Genomic DNA, 22,980 nt, shown 5'->3' with positions numbered 1-22,980 from the left:
ATGCCTGGGAAGAGGAGTCTGACATCGAACATTAGAGCCCAATGAATGAAGAAGTAGCCCAGATTGAAGGAAAATTAAAAAGCATGATAATTAAACGAAATGTATGATTCTGCACTGTATCCCTCTGCCATAAAGAACATTATTGTGACAACGGGCAACATCTTGAATGGACTCTGAGGATTATATGGCGGTAATGTATTAGTATTCATTTCTTGACTTCAAGAGTGATGATGATGTAGCTCAATGTCCTGATAGTAGGAAATATGTATTAATACGTTTTGGGGTACAGACTATCATGTAAGCAACTTGCTCTCATATTTTTTTTGAGAAAAAAAAAGATCTTGACATTTAAGCTGAGTGTGGTGGTGTGTGCCTGTAGTCCCAGCTACTCCGGAGGCCAAGGTGGGAGGAGTGCTTGCACCCAGGAGTTGGAGGCCAGACTAGGTAATATACCGATACCCATCTCTAATTAAAAAAAAAATCTTTACATTCAACTGGCAACTTTTCTGTAAGTTTGACATTGTTTAAAAAAGTTACTTAAAAAACATTAAGATAGTCCTTTAATGAAGATACCTACCTGTGTACTACCTATCTATGTGGAGGAAAGCATTAAATAATTTATTCTAGGCATCAGAGTATAAATAAAAACCCAACATATGGCCCTTAGTTCACACTGGACCACATAAAAATGATTTTTAAAGTTTTCGCTGTGCCCTGTTGGTAGTGCCTACAAAATGGCTAGCTACTGGCCGTAACTATTATTTACCTAAAAGTTTTAATTACCCCAGAATTTTTTTGTAAAAATAGTAATATATATATGCAAGGCAGCGAAGGTTTGTAGTAAAACCAAAAAGTTTTAAACTTACCTACCCAAGATTCTACTATAGAATAGCACACAACAATGTTCTGAGACTATTCAATTTCTTTTTCATTAATATATTTTTAAAGTTGCTATATTTTAGAAATAAGGGGCTTAATCTGGGAAAAATAAATGCACAAGCATAATACATACAATTCCAAAATGCAAACACAAATAAACAAAAGTTATCTTTCCTAAAACAGGCAGCAAATGAAATAAAAATTCTGTAAAAGCATGTATTTCAGTAATACATGAGATCAACTTTGTGATTTGTAAATTTAGAAGTTTGAAAGCAAACTTCTTTATATAGGCAATCTCAGATTTATGAATAGTTTATGTTCTAAATATCTGTAAGTTAGTTGAAAAGTACAACATAAAGAGTAAGAAACACGAAGGATACAATGAAAAAGACTAACATAGGTTTAACAGGCATGCAAAAAGGACAAAAGCTACACAACAGCAGAGGCAGTTTCAAATAGATATGTGAGATTTTGTCCAAACTGATGAAACATATCAACAATGTAAAGAAGCTCAAGAAACCCCAAGCAGCATAAATAAACTCTACACCTAACCATACCATACTAAAATTTTAGAAAACTAAAGGCAAAAAGAAATAAAAAGATTACACTCATAGTGGTGACACACTGGCAAATGATTTACAACATTTATAATAAAATAATAAAAGCCAAAAATGTTGGAATTATATGTTCAATATTTAACAAGAAAAAATTAAAACTGCAGAATTAAGAAATATCTTCATTAATGAGGCAAAAGAAAGCCATCTTCAGATAAACAAAAAGAACAAGAATTCTGATATCAGCATAACTCACTAAAAGAAATTCTAAGGCTTATAATTCAAGCAGAGGGAAAAGTATCCCAGATGCAAGGCATAAGATACAAGTAGTGCATAGAAACATGTAGGTAAATCTAAATAAGTATTAAATCTAAATAAGTACTAAAAAAAAAAAAAAGAATTACAATATATAACAATAGCACATAGGTTAGGGAAAAGAGTTTAACTGTTCTAAAGTCCTTGTATTGTCTGAGAAAAGCACAAAACTATCTTTTAAGTTTAGTTTTTAGTAAGTATGAATAATGAAATTTTTAGTGGTAAATTCTAAAAAAATGAGAAAAAGGATGCATAACTTTAATTCAAACAAGGAAAAATTGCCTTAAAAGGCAAGAAAAAATAACCATGGAATAGGTGAGACAAATAGAAAACACAGGTTATCATAGATTTAAACCCAAATATACAGTTATTTGATATTAAATACAAAAGGACTAAAAGCTTCGGTAAAAAAAAGATTGTCAAATTAGAGAAAAATTAAAATCCAATATAATGCTGTTTGAAGAGGCATGTTTGTAACATAAAAAGTACAGTTTGAGGTAAAAGAAGAAAACACACAATTTAAACACTTACATGCATCAAATAACAAAGGTTCAAATTATATACAGTAAAAATAAATATAACTATGGGTCGAAAAATTCACAATCACAGAAGGAGATTTTATCATACCTCTTGTAGTAATATAAAGTATATAGACTACAATCATTACTCCTAACAAATAATTAGCAAATATGGAACACACTGGTGAGTAAAACTGACTAATCTATTACAAGAATGAGAATTAAAAAACAGAGATGGTATAGAAAGCAAATATCAGAATGGAAAAGAGGGAACAAAGCTACAGAGGCTGCAGAAATTCAATAGATATAAGGATATTATAGAAAATTTAATGCCTATAAATCTCAAAGTTTAGATCAAATGGGTAGATATCTATAAAAACTTATTGAACTTATTGAAACTGACCCAAGAAATAGAAAAGCTGAAGAACCCTGTAACTATTAAGAATAATTAAATCAGTCTAAGAGATAAATACATACTATCATACAGTAAGATACTATAAGTAATGAAAAGCATACATACTGAATGATGAACAAAAAGCAAATTACTAAGACAACATGATTCCATATCAAAGTTCAAAAGTTCAAATCAGGCAAAATTATATTATTTAGGGAAGCACACAAAGATGGTATTAATAAAACCATAAAGAAAAGCAAGGAAGTATATACCATAAAAATGGAGACATATGTACACCTAGGGTAACCGAGGGAAAGGAGTGGTAGTAATGTTCTATTTCTTGACATGTTCTATTTCTTGAGACAGGGTCTCACTCTGTAGCCCAGGCTGGCGAACAGTGGTACAATCATACCTCACTGCAGCCTTGAACTTCTGGGGTCAGGCGATCCTCCTACCTCAGTATCCTGAGTAGCTGTGATTACATGCATGCACGACCGTGGCCGGCTAATTTTTTTTTTATTTTTGTAGAGATAGGGTCTCACTATGTTACCCAGGCAGGTCTCAAACTACTGGGCTCAAGTGATCCTCCCATCTCGTCCTCCCAAAGAACTGGGATTACAGGCATGAGCCACCACACCTAGCCTCATAATTATTTTTTAAACTACATATTTACATTTCATGAACTTTTCCCTATTTTTAACATAATCTCTCATTGTGAAACAAAAAAATACTGGTATAACATTATCAATCTTATCAGTACAGAGCCACAATCCTTACAACAGTAAGTAAATTAGGACTTTACCACATATTTTTATTTATTTTGCTTGGAGAAAATGAACAGAAGTAAATAACCCAAATCATACTTCCAAACTGCCTTACCAGCACTGCTCCATATTTTTTCATCATGAGTAAAATAACCTGGGAGAGTAGCAAGTGCTCATGCTAAGTTTTACAAATCTTCCTAATGACCTAAACCCCTTCTTCAGTTTCCTATATCTTTATTTTGGATAAACTATAACTACCACTGCCATCCAAAGAAAAAAAGGTAAACTATAACTACCACCGCCATCCAAAGAGAAAAAGGTTAAGATAATTTAACCCTACTTTCTCTTTCTTACATTCTCTGCTTCCTACCAACAGAAAGGCTGGCTTCCTTGATTTCAAATTTAAAAATAAGTCAGGTCTTTAATTTCTAGCTAGAAGAGTGGTGAAGTCATAAATTCCAAGTCAAAAACAAGGATTGAGCATACCTGAAACCTTTCTTTTCCCACTAAGCCTTGCAAGCAAATCTCAGTGTAGAGAAAGGAAAATAAACTTTTCTCCTTTGGGGAAGAGGGACAGATATATTTGAAAGAACCAACAGAATCACTCATGTCTCCATTATTTAAGCCGATATCCACTTGAGGGGAACACACTATAATTAGAAATATAGACAGAATATATGTAATAAGTAAAATATATACTGTACTTACCATTTCCATTAATAGACAGAGTATGGGTCTTGAAACTATCCTCAGCACTTTCCAAGGTTAGGGTAGTGTGAGCTAGCAAATTATACTTTACACCACTAATAGTAAGAAAGAAGACATGTTTTAAGTATTTTTGTATTTCTACTACTACACAAAATATTTGTATGTTCAAAAACAAATAATAAACAACCTGATTTAAAGATAAGCAAAGGACGTGAATAGACATTTCTCCAAAGAGAGGACAAGATCCAGCATTACATTCTGACGCATTACATTTCTCCAAAAAGAGAAATGTCTATTTCTCTTTTGTTGACAAATGGTCAACAAAACATAAAAAGATGCTCAGTATCATCAGTCATTGGGGAAATGCAAATCAAAACCACAATAAGATATCACTTCATACTCATTAAGATTAGTAAAACAAACAAAAAAAACAGTAACACGTTAGCTGGTATGTGGAGAAACTAGAACCTTTGTACATTGCTGGTCGGAATGTAAAATGATACAATCTCCGTGGAAAACATTTTGGTGGTTCCTCAAAAAATAAGAAATAAAATTACTGATCCAGCAATTCTACTCTGATATATACCCAAAAGAACTGAGAGCAGAGACTCAGATATTTGTACACCTAAATTCACAGCAGCATTATTGACAATAGCCTAAAGGTAGAAGAAACCCAAGTGTCTATCCAGGGATGAAGGAATCAACAAAATGTGGGGTGTGTGTTTGTGTGTGTGTATATACACATACATATACATAATGGAATATTATTCAGCCTTAAAAAAGAAGAAAATTCTGACATACTACGACATGGATGAATCTTGAAGACATTATGCTAAGTGAAATAAGCCAGTCACAAAAGGACAAACCCTACATGATTTCACTTATAAGAGGTACCTAGAGTAGTGAAATTCATAGAGATGGAATCTAGAATGGTGGCTGCCAGGAGGATAGAAGGAGGAATTAGTGTTCAACAGGTACAGAATTTCAGCTTGAGAAGATGAAAAACTTCTGGAGATGGAGGGTGGTGATGCTTGTACAATATGAATGTACTTAATGCCTCTGAATGTATATTCAAGAATGCTTTACTACAAAAAAGAAAAAAATTTAGATATAATAGATGACATTTTTCAACGATGCAAGTTATTAACTTAGCAAGTTTATCTCTATACTTTGTCAATAAAAATCTGCAAATTATTTGTTTTAATTCACACAAATGTCTCTCTGAAGGGTCCCCGTTCATTTAATAAATATTTACTGAACACTTAAAATGTGCCAAGTCCAGTGCTAGGTGATGGGCATTTAATGGTAAACAAGATTCAGCATTACATTCTGATGCAGGCAGAATGAAAAAAAGAGTAGGCAGAGGAATAAACCAAATACCAGCATTTGCAAGCTGGAATGCAACTTTTTCTATGAAAGAAACAAAAGAGATGAGAAAACTGAGGACCTATGGTAGGTAGGTGAACTGGGGAAGGACTTTCTGAGGAGGTAACAGTTATCCAGTGATAAAAGAATCTAGCCAAGCAAAGAATGCAGGAAAACATTCCAAGCAGAGTGAGTATGTGCAAAGGGAGGGCTGAAGGAAAACCAGTGTGGCTGGTGCACAGCAAGCAAGCAGCAAGCATGGTGCATTGCAAGGCTGGAAATACAGAGAGTAATGAGATCACCTGGAGGGTCTGTGAGCCCTGGAAGAGGAGTGGATTTAATTCTAAGTGTAATAGGAAAGTTGATAAAAAGTGGAATGGTAGGGTCTGATTTATATTAATTTCCCAGGGACAAAGGCTATCTTTTTGACCAAACTCTAGCCACGATCCTCTGAGTCCTTTACTCAACTAGGCCTCAACCTTGGCCTCTAAGGACCTGAACAAACACTAGCATTGTTTCTAGCAGCTCTAACCTGCATCCCTAAGATGTCTTCTTAAAGTGCCTGCCTGAGAAAACTCAAGGCTGACAAAAGAATTTATTGTTTGTTCCAATCAAGAGCTGAAAACAGGGCCTTTGTCTTTCAGTCTCTGTGAGAGGGTAGGAGACTAATTTTGATAAATACCAGCTAGAACACCCAGGTGGGTTCCACATGGACCAATCCCCCCTTCCCACTATCTGGAACTTTTCACTTAACTAACTCTGAGCCTGACTCAACCTCTCCCAGTTTCCTCATTTTCCTTTAAAATGCCCAGTCGTCTCTACACTAATCAAAGTTGAGTGCAATTCATGTGTGACTCTTCTTATTGTAATAGCACATTACTGATTCAAATCTATCCTTACTACTTTAGCATCCAACTTTTTTTATTTTTCACAGAATGAATCTCCTTCTTCTGGTTATCTACATCAGAGATTTGAGGGTTTTATCTATAGTGTGAGAACATGGAGGACTTCATTACACTCATTCCATTTTTTTCATTATAGTTTCCTTTGTTGTACTTATGTTAAAATAGCACTTTTACCAAAATACCTAGAATTTCTCGTGATGAATTTCATATCCTGGCACTTCGTGGTGATAAAAAGTAAATTTATATTCAGTAACAACTGTATTTTCTTCTTTTTTTTTTCTTTTGAGACGGAGTCTCACTCTGTCACCCAGGCTGGAGTGCAGTGGCACAATCTAGGCTCACTGCAAGCTCCGCCTCCTGGGTTCACGCTATTCTCCTCCTTCAGCCTCCCGAGTAGCTGGGACTACAGGTGCCTGCCACCATGCCCAGCTTATTTTTCGTATTTTTAGTAGAGACGGGGTTTCACTGTGTTAGCCAGGAATGGTCTCGATCTCCTGACCTCGCGATCCGCCCACCTTGGCCTCCCAAAGTGCTGGGATTACAGGTGTGAGCCACTGCGCCCGGCAACAACTGTATTTTCTATGCTAGTAATCCTAATTTTTTTCATGATTTTATTTATTTTCCAAATCAGTAAAATCTCAAAACATCAACGAGTATATTAAAAGAGAGAGAGACAAAGAGAGATATAGAAGACAGTGATGTCTGATGGGAATTTATATTAATTGTGCTAGGTGTTATGTTTCATAAACCTCCTTTGTTTCTTACTAAATCTTTAATAAAGCCTCTGTATTACAAAAATATATATGCATACACTTAGTAAGTATGCAAAGTATGCATGCACTTCAATAAATAATAGCATACTTCATAGAATACTACTCCCTTGGAGAATGCCCCTTGGCTTTTACTATATCATTACAGATCAAAGATAACTCTCTATACCCAGTGTTTCCGGTCAATGTTTATATAGGAAAATTTATGTTTCTGTCTCCAAATTTCAACATAGCATTTTAAACAAAACAATGCATGAGTACATTTTCGAGTTACATTCTGAATTGGTATAATGTCAGACTCACACTTAGGCTTTTCAAAAGTTCACTATGTATCAACAAATCTTTACTGCTGCTAGAACTAAGAGAGGGGCAAGTGGCCATTCTCTGCTATTATTAACTTATTCTGAACAAGTTTCTACAGTGTCTTTCACAATAAGCTCTTATTTTTCCCTATTGTTCACATAATAAATCCCAAAAAAGTTGAAGTATTAAAGAAAACTGTGGAGAAAGAATCAAAGTAGGCCGGGCGTGGTGGTTCACGCCTATAATCCCAGAACTTTGGGAGGGTGAGGCAGGAGAATCACTTGAACCCGGGAGGCGGAGGCTGAAGTGAGCCAAGATCGTGCCACTGCACTCCAGCCTGAGTGACAGAACGAGACTCTGTCTCAAAAAAAAAATAACTAGACGGAGGTTTTAAATTGACAACACATTATAACTTTTCCCACTTAAAATAATGGGAAGTAGACTCACTGTGAGCACTTTAGGGCAGAATATGTTATTTTCAAGAAAAGATTATTGACAATAAGTGGGGTGCCTGCATTTGCCAGGCACTGTTCCAGGTGTTAAAACTACAACAATCAATGAAATGGGGGAGGAGAACGTATAAATATGTAAACATACATTTATATATTTATCTATTTTTCCTCTCTTATACAGGAAGAAAAATAGATAGAAAAATATATAATTGTATCAGGCCCATGAAGCTAAGTAAAGCATGGTGAAGGGATTAAGGTCAGGGGAGAGTGCTATTTCAGACGGCCAAAGGAGAAGAAGGCCTAACTGCAAAAGTAACACTTGAGTGAAGACCTGAAAGGAAGAAAGGAGCCACAAGAAGAACAGAAGGAAGAGTATTTCAGGCAGAGGACAATACATATAAAGGCTAAGGTGAGTACATGCTAGGTGTGTTTGACAAACAAGGAGGTCATTGTGACTGGAGTACAGTGAGGGAGGCAGAGTGATTTGAGATGTCCAAAAGGTAAGTAGGGGGCAAACAGACAGACAATACCACAGTCCTGGTGGGGCATGGTAAGAAACACTGGATTTGGAGTGAGATGTACAGCAAATGGTAGGTTCCGAGCAGAGTCATGTGCTATCATCTGACTTGTATCAAAATTAAATGATCCCTCTGGCTGCTATGTGGAGAACAGACTACAGAGGCCAGGAGTGAAAAATGAAGACACCAACTAAAAGTCTACTGCAATTGACCAGGCAAGAGCTGTTGCAGGCCTGGAATAGAATGGTGGTGGTGGGGTGGTGAGAAATGGTTCAGATTCCTGATACATTCTCTAAGTTTCAGTGCAAAGACAGGATGTGAAAGCAAGGAAAGAATTAAAGACATCTCCAAGGCTTCTGGTCCAAGCAACTAGAAAAATGGAATTGTTATGAACTGAAATGAGGCTGACTGAGAGAGAAACAGATACAGGAGGTAAGAATTCAGTTTGGGGCAAATAAGTTTGAGATTGTTTTTGATATCCAGGTGCATTATTTGAGATTGTTTTCAGTATCTAGATGCATCCAGGCAACTGGATATATGAGTCTGGAGTTAGAAGAGGAATAGGTATCGGAGATATAAATTTGGGAGTTATCAGTATATACATGAAATTTAATGAAAGTTAGTTAGGTGAAGTCCAAGGACCAAATACTGGGACACAAGCACTCCATTAAATGAAGAGCAATGAACAAAGGAGACAGGCAATGAATAAATGGTTACTGAGGTGGAAGAAAAATCAAGAAAGTGGTATTCTAGACGCCATATAAAAATAGTATTTCAAGGAGAGTGATCAATTGTGTTAATACCAAAAGGTCCAGGAAGAGGAACTCCAATAACTGACAATCAAATGTGGCAACATTAGATCACTGTTGATCTTGACGAGAGTAGTTTCTGTAGGACAGGATGGAGGTAACATGAGGTAAGCCAACTGAAATGGTTCAATAGAGAATGGCAGAAGAGGAAGTAGAGATAGGAATATAAAAAATTATTTTCCATGAAGGCTAGTTATGAAATAAAAAATTATTTTCCATGAAGGATAGTTATGAAATTGAAGGTATTTCAGCATGTTTATAAGTATACAGAAATGATGCTGTACTAAAGTTGGTGATGTAGGATAGGAGGGGAGGAAACATGCAGGAGCCTACTGTGAGTAACTGAGAAGTGGGCTCTAGTGCACAAGTAGACAGGCCTTAGATGAGGTGAAGGCAGTTCACAAGAAACAGCAAACACTGAGGCAGATGTGGGTAGGCTGGAAGATTTGGTGGATGGAGGTTATTTTTCTCTCCAATTACTTCAGTAATATCAATGACATATGAAACAAAGTTATCAGCTATGAATGAGGGGCAGAGAGAGGATATTGGTGGTTAGAGAGGAGAATATGTGAAATACTTACCTTGAAGAGAGGTAAAGTAGAAGACTATAGAAACAGTAGAATTGCTCGGTCATACTGAGAACCCACTTAAGGTTAGGGATTATGTATCTCAAGTGAGACCAGGAAGTATAACTGTTTTTCTCTTGCTTCTTCATCTATTCCTCATAAGTACGAGTGCAAAGGAGCTAAAAGTAGGAGTTAACCAAGGTTGGAGTTTTTCCAAGGCAAGTATGACAAAAAAAGAGAGATGCTAGGAAAGGATAAAACAGTAAATTATGTATTCTAAGCTAAGTTGGAGTCAGAGTACTGAAGGGAAGAACCTGGAAATGTGGGAGATGGTGGAGACAGTGGGATACCTACTACAAAGATTACAGAGGACATGCAATTACTAGTAATGACAAGATCTAGAATACAATCATGGGGTAGATTGTTGAATTGAAAGAGGACAAGATTACTGGTGCAAGGTCATGAAACTGAGAGGTCAAGGTATTAGATGGGCTAATACTTGTATTATTCTTAACACATGTATGTTAAGTCTATCAAGAAAAATATCTGAAATGGTAGGATACAGAAAGAAAGAGAATGAAGACACTTTTGGGTTTTATTTTTAGGACTGACACTGTAATTTATTCTCATTGACAACTAAAAACATTTGAGTAGTTTTCACTTTAGGAAGAGTCATTTCAATATACTGTAGAATGTTAAACACTGCTATTAGTGTGCACAGGAAGAAACTATGTTATTCACTGCATCTGTACTGGGTGCACTGGAGAGATGGCATGTTCAGAAGGCAATTTGTGTGGCGGAATTGACTAAAATTATGTGATAACCAAACTATATGTTTAAATTTTTTTCTTGGGCCTTAAGAAATGATTGTGACTAAGACATCTTTTAACTACTTTAAGGTTAATATGTAAGATATTTACCTCTATTTCCAATGAATGACACATAACAATATGAAAAAAATTATTGATAGCCTCCTCTAAAAACAGCTAAACTATGATATAGCCAACTAACAGATAATGTAGCCATCAAAATAATTATGTAAAGACTCTGTAATAAATTCTGAAGAAAGTTGAATGTGCAGTATAATTATTATCTAAATATCCCCCAAAGCTAGACATTTAAAAACCTGAAAGTAAAATATCAGCTTTAAATGATTAAAAAGTATTTGGTTTAGAAACTATGAGTAACTTTTTCCTTCTAGGTTCTATTTCCAAGTTTCTATTATTTTTCTTTTTTTCTTTTTCTTTTTGTATTTTGAGACGGAGTCTCGCTCTTTTTGCCCAGGCTGGAGTGCAATGGCTCAATCTCAGCTCACTGCAACCTCTGCCTCCTGGGTTCAAGAGATTCTCCTGCCTCAGCCTCCCAAGTAGCTGGGATTACAGGTGCTCGCCACCACGCCTGGTTAATTTTTTGTATTTTTTTTTAGTAGAGACAGAGTTTCACCATGTTGGCCAGGCTGGTCTCAAACTCCTGACTTCAGGTGATCCACCCACCTCGGCCTCCCAAAGTGCTGAGATTACAGGCATGAGCGACTGCACTGTGCACTGGGCCTATTATTTTTCTAACAAAATGATTAATGTGGTTAAGTGGTAACAGGATGAAAACCACCCCTAGGAATCAACTGCATGCAAAGCATTGTCATACTTCATCTCTATGTGCAGTTTAAGGCACTTTGACAAGCAACATCTTTTTTAAGATTCAAAAAAACTGCTAGAGGTAGGCAGGGCAGATATTTTGTTCCACATTTTCAGATGAAGAAACTGATGTTCAGAGAATGTAACTGACTTGCCTGTAGCTTGCAAGAGGTATACTGGAAAGAGAGCCCCAGTGTATCATATTGGCTTTATAACTCATTCAGCCCCAGTGTATTATATTGGCTTTATAACTCATTAAGAAATAGTTCAAGATACTTTTTCCTTTAAAACAAATAGTGACTACACTTTACTAAACTGGAAGAATTTTGAGTGCAGGGACCTATTAACCTTTGAATTTACCAAATGACATAATTGCTGAATAATCATTTCTACAATGATTTAATTAATTATATATAATAGTTGAATAACTTCTTAGTTATGTTTACAAACTGTATTATCTGTCACATCACCAAATCTTTAAAAGTCTCGTTCCTCAAAACATAAATAATCCATGTATTCTGAACAAGTGTTTGGATGCACGTTTTATAACTTTAATCATATTTAAAATGTAGTATTATAAAATGTAGTATTAGTGGCTTATTTTTAAGAAACAATACATCTTTTGTCAAGTAAATAATCATACTGAATTTTACCAGTTTTCACAAGATGATTGCTTAAAATGATGTATATTTAAAGAATAATGTACTAAATAGTTATCAAGGAGCATAAAATAGTTAATTCAGCTATTAGATGCACTGGGAAAATCTGGCTAAAGGAATTTTAGTAAGCTAAATTCCACAATAAAATGAATAAATGAATCTTATCAGGGAGCTTACTAAAAATTACCAAAAATGTTCACTGTCTTCTTTCAGATCAAACAATACTTTATGATATTTCAAGTTGCTTCATTTTTAAAACATGACTAACTACAATGCCAGTGCTTCCAAAACCAACAGTGACCTCACTTTTAAAACATTCTTGTCAGGATAACATTTTCTTTCTAAAACATTACACTCATTCCTTTTAGCCAACCCTAATATTGAGTTCCCAAAAGTTTAATCAGCTACATTTTTTTTTCTATCAAATAGGCCAATTGTTACAACATTTTTTTGGAGGAAGGGGAATGTTATGAAAAAAATGGCTTAAATGGTAGTCTAAAAAATGCACTCTTGTCAGGAAGAACGGCTATATTTGGTCACATATCATATTACTAGGGAAAATTTTATCATTTTATATGTGTACATTTTGGTTAAAGACTAAAAGCTGTATTAGAAATCTTTGCATTGACCTAGATCACTTAAATATACAAAATTGATCCCCTTATGCATCCTGATTTTTAAACTCCTACCATGGTGCTAAAGTGGTCAGTTAAGGAAGCATCAGGTAAGAGTAGTCCTGGGCTATGAGTTAACCTAGAAGACTCTGGGTTCACACTACAGTGTCAACAGAATGCTGGTATTAGAAGGACATGATTTGTGAAATGTTGTAAAAGGTTTTATTTTATCTTTTGACCAACTTTAATGGTATCAAATAAACAAACGGCATGCAAGATTCAAGGGGGAAATGTTTACAAAGAAAATTAGTGTTTGAACTCAGAATAAACCAAATAGAATGAAAAATTCTGAACAGGAAAAACAGGCACTCCAAGATCTATATGCCTGTCTATTAAAAAGAACTTAATGCACAATAATTTATTCTCAAAAATTCCTCTAGGCTTCAAAAAGAAATATAGATTAAATATAATTTCTTTCTTTCTTTCTTTCTTTCTTTTTTGAGACAGGGTTTCACTCTGTCACCCAGGCTGGAGTGCAGTGGCATGATCACAGATCACTGTAGCCTCAACCTCCCAGGCTCAGGTGATTCTCCTACTTCAGCCTCCTGGGTAGCTGGGACTACAGCTGGGCTGGTTTTTTTGTATTTTTAGTAGAGAAGGGGTTTCACCATGGTGCCCAGGCTGGTCATGAACTCCTGCGCCTGCCTCAGCCTCCCAAAATGTTGGGATTACAGGTATGAGCCACTGCCCCCAGCCTTAAATATAGTTTCTAACATCATTTAAATGACCTCCTATAAAATTATAAACGTAGTTTAAATGAAAAAATGTGGCTACATTTTATAATCCTATGTCAAGTTTCTAAACTGTAAAGTTTTAGCATGAGTTAAAAAAAAAAAAAAAGGCCTAGAAAAAGCACTGGTCTGGGAACAGTAAAAATAGTAACCATAATGGTAACAGAGCTTACACAAAATGCTTCCTTTATAAACCAAATCCATGAATTATCTTATTAAATCTTGTAATTATCCTATGGAGTTGGGATATTATTATGTATTATTATTACAGAAGGAAAAACAAAAACTTAGAGAGTAAATTAATTCTGTTGGATCACAGAAGTAATAAATTACAGAAATTAAAAATCGAGTATTCGTGGCCAAACAATGAAGTTTTAAACTGTTTAAGAAGTTCATTCATTGTTTTTACATACTGTAAAGGTGCATGAAACTCCAAAAATGTTTCTGAAAAGCTTTCAAAAAGGAGTGATTGTGTATGAACATCTTTGCCTTTCATATGAGAAAGTGAGGGAAAAATGTAACTTTTCTACCATATAGTGTAGTTGGATAAGAGACACTACTGGTCCTGTCATTTTTAAAATAGGAGTTTTGCAACTTAAAAAATGTAAAAATTATTGAACTGGGTAATTATCTCTAAGATCTCTTTCTGCACTAAAACCTGCTTAAACCTGGAAATAGAATTGTTTATCTAATCATTAAAAAGAATTAATTCTACCACCTTATGACTGAATTAAAGTACCTTCCAGCAAATCCTTGATATCATATTAATGCAGAAAAGTTTTAAAGATGGTCTTAGATCTAAGAGAAGAAAATTAAAGGTCTCTTGCCTCCTTTTAACTGACATTTATATTGGAAAGACATCTTCTATGACTGTTTTTCAGAATGTGGACTGGGAATGATTCATGGGTCATGAAATCAATTTAATGATTTACAAACAGCATTAAAAAACTGAAAGCAAAAGAATAAGAAAATGCCTGATAATTATATTGTAAATAGTAAGGGTTAAGAATTACTTCATAAAATCTATCTGCTTACATAACTGTGCACTCAGTCACGATGTAAAATGTATTTTTTTAGCATAAGCATCAATCCAAAGAGATTGAAAGACACTATGCTAGAGTGCCAAAGTATATTTTGCATGTAATATATCTCACATGAAAAGAGTAATTTCATTAAATTTTGATGACTGGCGTTTCTAGGATCTATACCTAAAACATTTTGCTTTTTATAATTACAGTAAAATTATTGACGTGCTGAAGAGCCAACTCGACGAAACATGCAAAGAAATTCTAGGAATGCAGCTTGATCAACAGTGTTCCAAAGAAACATCAACATAAAACTATTTGTGAAGAAACAAATACAATGTTTAAAGAAGGTATCTGAAGGAAACCACGCTCCTTGGAGAAATGGTGTTTCCAAGTCTTGGCAGAAAAATACAAGGTGAAAGGGGAACATCGTACTGTGTCAGAAAGCAAAAAAGCTATCAAAGATTAGGTTGTGTCAAAGGATGTAGAAGTCAGCTTAACGGTTTCCCACTGATCAAAGATGAACAATTTGGGCATCAAAGAGAACGGCAGATTGAAACACAAACATTATAAAAATTCAAGGCTGGGTGTGGTGGCCTCATACCTGTAATCCCAGCACTTTGGGAAGCTGAGGCAAGTGGATTGCTTGAGCCCATGAGGTTGAGATCAGCCTGAGCAATGTGGTGAAACCCTATCTCTACAAGAAAAATACAAAAATTAACCACCAGGCATGGTAGCATGTGCCAGTAGTCCTAGCTACTCAGGAGGCTGAGGCTGCAGGGAGCTGAGAGCTCTACTGCACTCCAGACTGGGCAACAGATCCAGACTTGTCTTAAAAAAAAAAAAGAAAAGAAAAAGAAAAGAAAATTCAAGAGTTCAAATAAACAACACTGATCACCTCCATGATTGCTAGGGTTTCAACTTAATATTCTAAAATCTAGTAAACAGAAGAATCAGGCATTTTTTCTTCTGTTTCCTCCACCAATGTCATTGTAGTTGTATCCACAGAGTTTACAAGGACACATTCTTTGCATGAATTCCAGTTTGGAAGAGAAGAATACAGGACAGATATACAAAGTCACCAAATTATAATCCATAATGAAATAATAAATGATTAGCCTTGGCTGTTAAAAACCATTAGATAAAAGACTGATAGAGAACTTTATACTGGATGGGTTAGGCTGGCAACACCTAACATTTTAACATGATCAATTTTAACGTCACTGAAAGTGGGACAAAGCCTCCTATTAGAAGCTAGTAGGAAGTACATCTAATAATATGAATATTATTCTCCTAAAAGAGAACCGAATCTAATCAGTCCTCTAGATCTAACTGCGAGGTTATAGGAAATACAAGGGCCAGAAAAAAATGTAAAAAAAGACCACAAAGATGCAATCAACTAAATTCAAAATATGGAAAATTCTACAAGACCTAGTCTCTTCAATAAATAATGATAAGAAAAAAAGAGGACAGGAAATTGTACTAGGTTAAAAGAAACTTAAAAGACTCACTTTAATGTAATATTGTAGACCTTGTTTGGATTCTGATTTGAACAAATCAAGACAGGATTTTTTCCAGAATTGGGCAATATGAATATAGACTGGATATTAATGACTTATTTATTTAGTTAAGTATGATAATGATAATGTGGTTTTGTTAAAAGATAAAATATTTTCTATAAGAATAAAGCATGACATACATACAGCAATTTAATTAGTAGATTAATATGTAAAGAAACACTTTGACATATACATAGTTCCTTTCCAACAACATTTCATTTTTTTGGTAGATACAAGCTGAGCATCTCCACTCTGAAAATCTGAAATGCTCCAAAATCTGAAACTTTTTGAATGCCTATATGACACCACAAGTGGAAAATTCTACACCTGACTTCATGTGATGTTTGAAGTCAAAACTCAGTCAAAACTTTGTTTTATGCACAAAATTATTAAAAATATCATGGAAAATTACCTTCAGGCTATATGTATAAGGGTTGTGTGTGTGTGTGTGTGTGTGTGTGTGTGTGTGTACATATATATATAAAATTAATGTAATGTTTAGTCCTGGGTGCCATCCCTAAGATATCTAATTATGTATATACAAATATTCCAAAATCTGAAAAAGTCCAAATCTAAAACACTTCTGGTCTGAAGGCTTTCAGATAAGGGATATTCAACTTGTATTAGAATTCCAAATCACTGAAAACACTTTCACCCAACTTCCTACCTTTAAAGGAGTATTAAGGATACCTCAGTTGAGTAAATGTCAAACAACTAAGTTTTGTTTTTGTTTCCTGATGTTTTTCCATTTATAAAGTAAACATACACTTCACATATACTTTAAAATATCATGAATGTATAATTATGTCATCATAAATACAGTATTAAAAACTTACAAAACAGCAGAGCTGAGGAGCAAGCACATTTCATGATCCTCTTCTTGAAGCACTGAACTTATTTTCTTTCCTGTAGCTTTACTTATAGATGTCTTGAGTTTCTTAGCTAGCTTTTTTGGTGTGTTGGTTATAGAAGATTCTTCTGTACAGCAGCTATATACTTCCACCTTTATCTGAAAGTCTGGCCCTGCTTCATTACTAAAAACAAGGGCATTCATAATGTTGGAAATTTAACTCAGTAGAAAATAAAATTATAACATTCTTTTATGTTTATGTAACATTAAAATCAGCATTTAACATCAGGAAAATGCAAATTAAAACCACTATGAGATACTACTTCACACCTATAAGGATGGCTATTATCAAAAAGGCATGAGATAAACTGTTGACGAGGGTATGGAGAAAAGGGAACCCTAGTACACACTACTGGTGGAGTCATTATGGAAAGCAGTATAGAGGTTCCTAAAGAAATTAAAAAGGAAACTACTATATGGTCCAGCAATCCTTCTTCTGGGTTTATACTGGAAGGAGTAAAATCATTACCTTGTGAAGTTATCTGCACTCCCCTGTTCATTGCAGCATTATTCACAATAGCCAAGATATTGAAGAAACTATAAGAATGCAGCATTATTCACAATCACCAGGATATGTCCACCAATGGTGAAACAGATAAAGAAAATAAGGTACATGTGTATACACACACACAACGGACAACCATTCTGCCTTAAGAAAGGAGATCTTGCCATTTGCTACAACACGGATGAACTTGGAGGATATTAAGTTAAATAAGCCAAGCATAGAAATAAAAATATTGTATGATCTCAATTATATGTGGAATATTAAAAAAAAAAGAGCTCAAAACCATAGAAATAGAGAAAAAAAGAGTGGTTACCATGGGCAAGGATTGGGGGAGAGGAAATGGGGAGATATAGGTCAAACGACACAAAATAGCAGATATGTAGGATGAATAAGTTTAGAGATATAATGTACTGTAAAAACATGAAGCAAATGTTAATAAAATTGTGTTAGAGATTTTTGTTAAATAGATTTTAGCTGCTTTTGTCACAAAAAGTAACTGTGAGATGACAGATGTTAATCTGTTTGATTATAGTAACATTTTACTATTTATATGTATCCTGTAACATCGTGTTATAAACCTCAAATATACACAATAAAATTTCTTTTTAAAATAAATAAAAGACTGCAGGGGAGCCAAGAGAAGACTGCAAAATCTTCTCATTAAGTGCAAGGTTTATGGGGAAAAAAATAAGAATTTAGGATAAGTTTATGTTAATACATGTTAATGAGACAGAATCTCTCAGTGTTTATTTAGCATCTAAATGGCCTGAGAGAGTTACTTCAACTTTCAGAGATATCAGCTTCAAAACTAGGGCAATCTTAACTCAATTTAACCAATATATACATAGGCATGTTAAAGAAAGCATAAAATACCCTGGTCATTTTGTTGCCAATACTATTTCTCCTTGTCATTCCTTTAATACATTTTTAAGGTATTTATATGTATAATTTTCTGAAATGACTGTTCTTCCAAAAAAAATCTGCTGAATCTTTCATTTTCATTTCTTCTTTATAGTCACTTATAGTGCCCTCGTCACTGTGTCCCCTGACCCTCCCCCACTTTTGTACCTAATAACTATAAATAACATTTTACTATATGGTTATTAGGGGGAAAATGTACTTCAAAGCATGAACTCCTTGAGAATGGGTGCTGTCTGGCTGATCTTTGTGTTCTTAATCTAGTATTGTGCCTGGAATGTAGAAGGTACTAGATATATATTTATTAAATAAATATGCAAAATTCTCCAATTTTAGCAAATGTTAAGATTGGCTTTACCCTTTTTCAGACACAACGAACTACCTTTGAACTACCTTTAGCATTAAAGACTGTGGTGGTGTTACTAACAATAAAATATACTTAAGACTGCAAAAGAGGTCCATCAGCAGCAGATGTTACTTGCAGATGGAAGATCCATCAGTTTCAGAGATATAAAAAATGGAGCAGAGACTTTTAAAGATATAAATGGCCAATCTATAGTTTGAATAAATCCCAGGAATAACTTCCAGCTATTTTTATAGTTTATTATTTGGCAACTTTTAAACATACAGTATTCCTGGTAATGACTAACAAATGTCAATATTTAGAGAAAAACCAGAGATTCATAAATATTGAATACTTATTAAAAACAATCATAACAAAAAGCACATTTTTCAACATTTAGAACATTTGTCAGCAGTTATTTTTAGTACAATTTAAAATATTTACAGAATTCTCAAAAAACTATAAATCATGTGTTGTCTTCCTCAGTAACTTCCATTGTTCTTTCCCTGGAAAAAAGTCTGATTTTTGTCTTCATGATCAAAACAAACAATAGCAAAATGATGTGAAGAAAAGGGCCCATTAACTGGTAATTTTGGCAGAAAAAAAAATTCACTAGCAATAGTTGATAATGGAAATAAATGTATTCAGATAATTAAGAAAAAAGTAATTTTTTTAGCCTCAATTATATAAGCATTTGGGGATATGTTTTGGATCCTAAATAAATTCCTTTGGTTCAATACAGCTTGTAAGAAGGCCTGAATTACTACTTATAACTCAGAACAATGCATTTTATTTTTCCAGGCTATACTATTACTATGAGACACTGGACCAGAAGCCACAAAATATGGTTTGCTACTGGTTTTTTTAATGTTATGTGAGTGGCAAAACTAGGCATCTGAAATCTCACCTGTCTAGCTCCACAGCTGAAAATGGCAAAAACCATGCACATGGATTTTTATATTAATAGTTAGTAGCTATTAACATTTAGATCTAAATATCGTGTCTTTAAAAGTCTAAAATACAAATTCCACACTGATTTAGGCACATAGAACCTTTGAAGGAGGGCAGGAAAAACTATGTTAGTTAAAAATGACTTCTATGGCTACACAAGGAGTTCTTTCTTATTCTGTATTATGACCACAATAAAATGAGCCTGTAAAAGAGCAGGGACAATAAAAACAGCCCTGAGGATCACCCATTTTTTTTTATTGTTTTGAAGTACATGAAAGAAGTGCACCATAAGAAAAAGAACACCCCAAAATTTCAAAGTGCTCTTCCTATAGCATGTATTTCAGGACTATCTTGTAAATAAAGTTGCTATACTATTTTAGTATTTCTGCAACCAAACATCCTACATCAGATAAAAATCCTGTTTTATGCTTAAATTCTCTCTATATCAAGTAACATTACAGGATATTCTATTCTGTTGTATGCATAGCTTAGTTAATAACTGAACTATATTTATTAACAATTTAAAAAATGGGTCATATCTAATAAGTCAAACATTTACTGCTAATAGTAATTACAAGATTTCCATTTTTATTTCACATCAGAAAACTGCAGATAGAGAAACGGACTTCTTCTGAACAAAGTAATTTTTAAAATGATATTAAACATTTAAAGATCACTTAAACATTTAAACATAAAAAGAATCCAAAGAACCAATAATAAGAACTTCCTTTTAAAAAAGAAGAATTTTAGATTATTTTTATTCTCCGAAGATTAAAAAATACTTACAATATGGTTACATTTTCAAAACATATATCTGTGATTGTTTTATCCACATTCACCACATCAGTATCAAACACATTAGCTCCCATTTTGAATAAACAAAAAATGGCATAGCGTTGTGATCCTGGAGGAAAAATAACAACATATTAAGCAACAATCCATGTAATAAATCATTATGTTAAAATCTACTTGAAAACAAATATTAGCTTAAATATTATTAATAGATTGTTTTCATACATTGTATACTGTAACCCTTAAGTCTTACAGTGACTTAAATATTATTAATAGATTCTTTTCATACATTGTATACTGTAACCCTTAAGTCTTACAGTGTTCTGCCAGTATATAGGAATATCTTACTCAACTAGAACACAACAATTAAACAAGGAAGCAAAAAATAAAGTTAAATATACAGGCCTCTCAGCAGCCTAAAGAAACCACCTAACTCATAAATTTAATTCCTATTAAACTTCTTAAGCTTTAATTAATAGTAAACTTTATATACACACATGCGCGGGCGTGTGCGCGTGAACACACGCACTGCTACTACCTCTGTCATTTTGGTTTCCAAGTCTATTTAAGAAAAAGATGTTTTTTATTAGAAGAGGTTAAGAGTAGGCACATTAACGACAGCAAAATATTTTCCACCAAACTAACAGCAAGGGAGGAAACCACAAGAAAAAAAAAAAAAACAATAAAATAGACATGAGAACACAAAAAACATAGCTGCTGGGCCTTTTAATTTGGTGATGTTTTAAAAAGTATTAGGTGATTAAAAGGCTAAATCCTCATTATTGAGAAAATGTTGCTCTTCAGAAAAACTTACTCTCTTTAGTAATCAGAAAGCTTTACTTAATTCCCACATGTATTCCTTTGTAAAGTAAATTATATTTCCTAATTGAATAATAAACACTAACCTGATTTTAAATTCTTCATATAAAACTAATTATGCTTAATATGATTCAGTTTTTAAAGTACAAGGAACAAAGCTATCACAATAGACAAAAAAGATAAAGTATTATCATATCTTTCCTGCTTTGCCTCTAACAGCTAGAAGTCATTCGAGGTTAATTTCCATGACCTAAGCAATACATGGATTTATAAAGACTATATAAAACCATAAAATATTGAAGGAAAAAAAATCAGATCAAGCTAAAAATCTTTCCTTATTTCATCCTGTTAAATAACCTGAAGTAATGAAATAAGGCAGAAAAATCTTCCAGATTCTGGTCAAATACAAGAAATGTTGGCTTTACCTTTATTCGCTAAACATTTGCTTTTGTTCCATATTTCCCTTCCCCCATTCCCACTGTGAACCCGCACTGTTCTAGCACTGGTTCCTATCAACAACTAAAAGTACACTACATATGCACTATATTAATTAGTGTCAAGTGACTGCAACATATTTATATTAAAAATCAGAAAACAGTTCAAGATGCTGCTTATTCTTTCAAATGACATCAATTTATTTCAGCAAGGAAGCAGTCCTTTTTCTCAATAATCAGATACACTACATACTAAAGAAAACATTTCAATTACAAATTAAAATCATACATACGTTCTCTATTGCTGAAGTGATCAGAGTCTTTCCACATTAGTGGTATTCGAATATCTATAAAGAAGGGAAAAAGAAATGACAAGTAATAATTTTGGTAAGTTTTATTCTTTACAGTGACCTGAACCTCTGCATTCCATAATAATTCTGACTACTATAGCTAAAATAAAGTGTTATTATTTAACAGCACATTTTCTACACATTGTTTATAGTTTGTACTTTTAAAAAGTTGATCTGTGAAATTTTTGTGGGGTAAAAATATATTCTTCTTACAAAAATAACTGTTCTAACTCCATATATATCTGTTTCTTCCTTACTGATTAATTATGACATCTTTATCATATATGCCATTCTGAGTAAATGTCTGTTCCTTGGCTATACTTTTATAAATTTGAATCATTTATTAATTTACTGTCTAGCTAAATACCAACACCATACTATTTTTCTTTTTTTTTTTTTTTTGACAGGGTCTCGCTCTGTTGCCCAGGCTGGAGTGCAGTGGCACGATCTCAGCTCACTGCAACCTCCGCCTCCTGGGTTCAAGCGATTCTCCAGCCTCAGCCTCCCAAGTAGCTGGGACTATAGGCATGTGCCACCACTCCCGGCTTATTTTTTTCTATTTTTAGTAGAGATGGGGTTTTACCGTGTTAGCCAGGATGGTCTTGATCTCCTGACCTCATGATCCGCCTGCCTAGGCCTCCCAAAGTGCTGGGATTACAGGTGTGAGCCACTGCACCCGGCTGCCTAATTATACTTTTTTTTCTTTTTTTTTTTTGTAGAGACAGAGTTCACTATGTTTGCCAGGCTGTTCTTCAACTTCTGGGCTCAAGCAATCTGCCCTCCTTGGCCTCCCCAAGTGCTGGGATTACAGGCATGAGCCACCATGCCTGGCAACACTATACTATTGTTAACTATT

General features: G+C 34.2%; 1 protein-coding gene across 2 annotated transcripts in view; it reads right to left on the bottom strand.

Annotated features, from left to right (window-relative positions):
* The window catches only part of RTKN2 (rhotekin 2), a 75,634-nt gene that overhangs the window by 26,172 nt on the left and 26,482 nt on the right, over nt 1-22,980 (bottom strand). For both annotated transcript variants that reach the window (XM_002820911.6, XM_009245580.4), the window contains 4 exons: nt 22,068-22,121; nt 20,516-20,633; nt 16,939-17,136; nt 4,133-4,227 (listed from right to left, as the gene is read on the bottom strand). In XM_002820911.6, coding sequence (XP_002820957.2) covers nt 4,133-4,227; nt 16,939-17,136; nt 20,516-20,633; nt 22,068-22,121 — 465 coding nt within the window. The remainder of the gene's footprint in view (nt 1-4,132; nt 4,228-16,938; nt 17,137-20,515; nt 20,634-22,067; nt 22,122-22,980) is intronic.

The sequence above is a fragment of the Pongo abelii genome, chromosome 8 (assembly GCF_028885655.2).
Source record: "Pongo abelii isolate AG06213 chromosome 8, NHGRI_mPonAbe1-v2.0_pri, whole genome shotgun sequence".
Classification (NCBI taxonomy): Eukaryota; Metazoa; Chordata; class Mammalia; order Primates; family Hominidae; genus Pongo; species Pongo abelii.
This window is presented reverse-complemented; position numbering and strand designations above follow the sequence as displayed.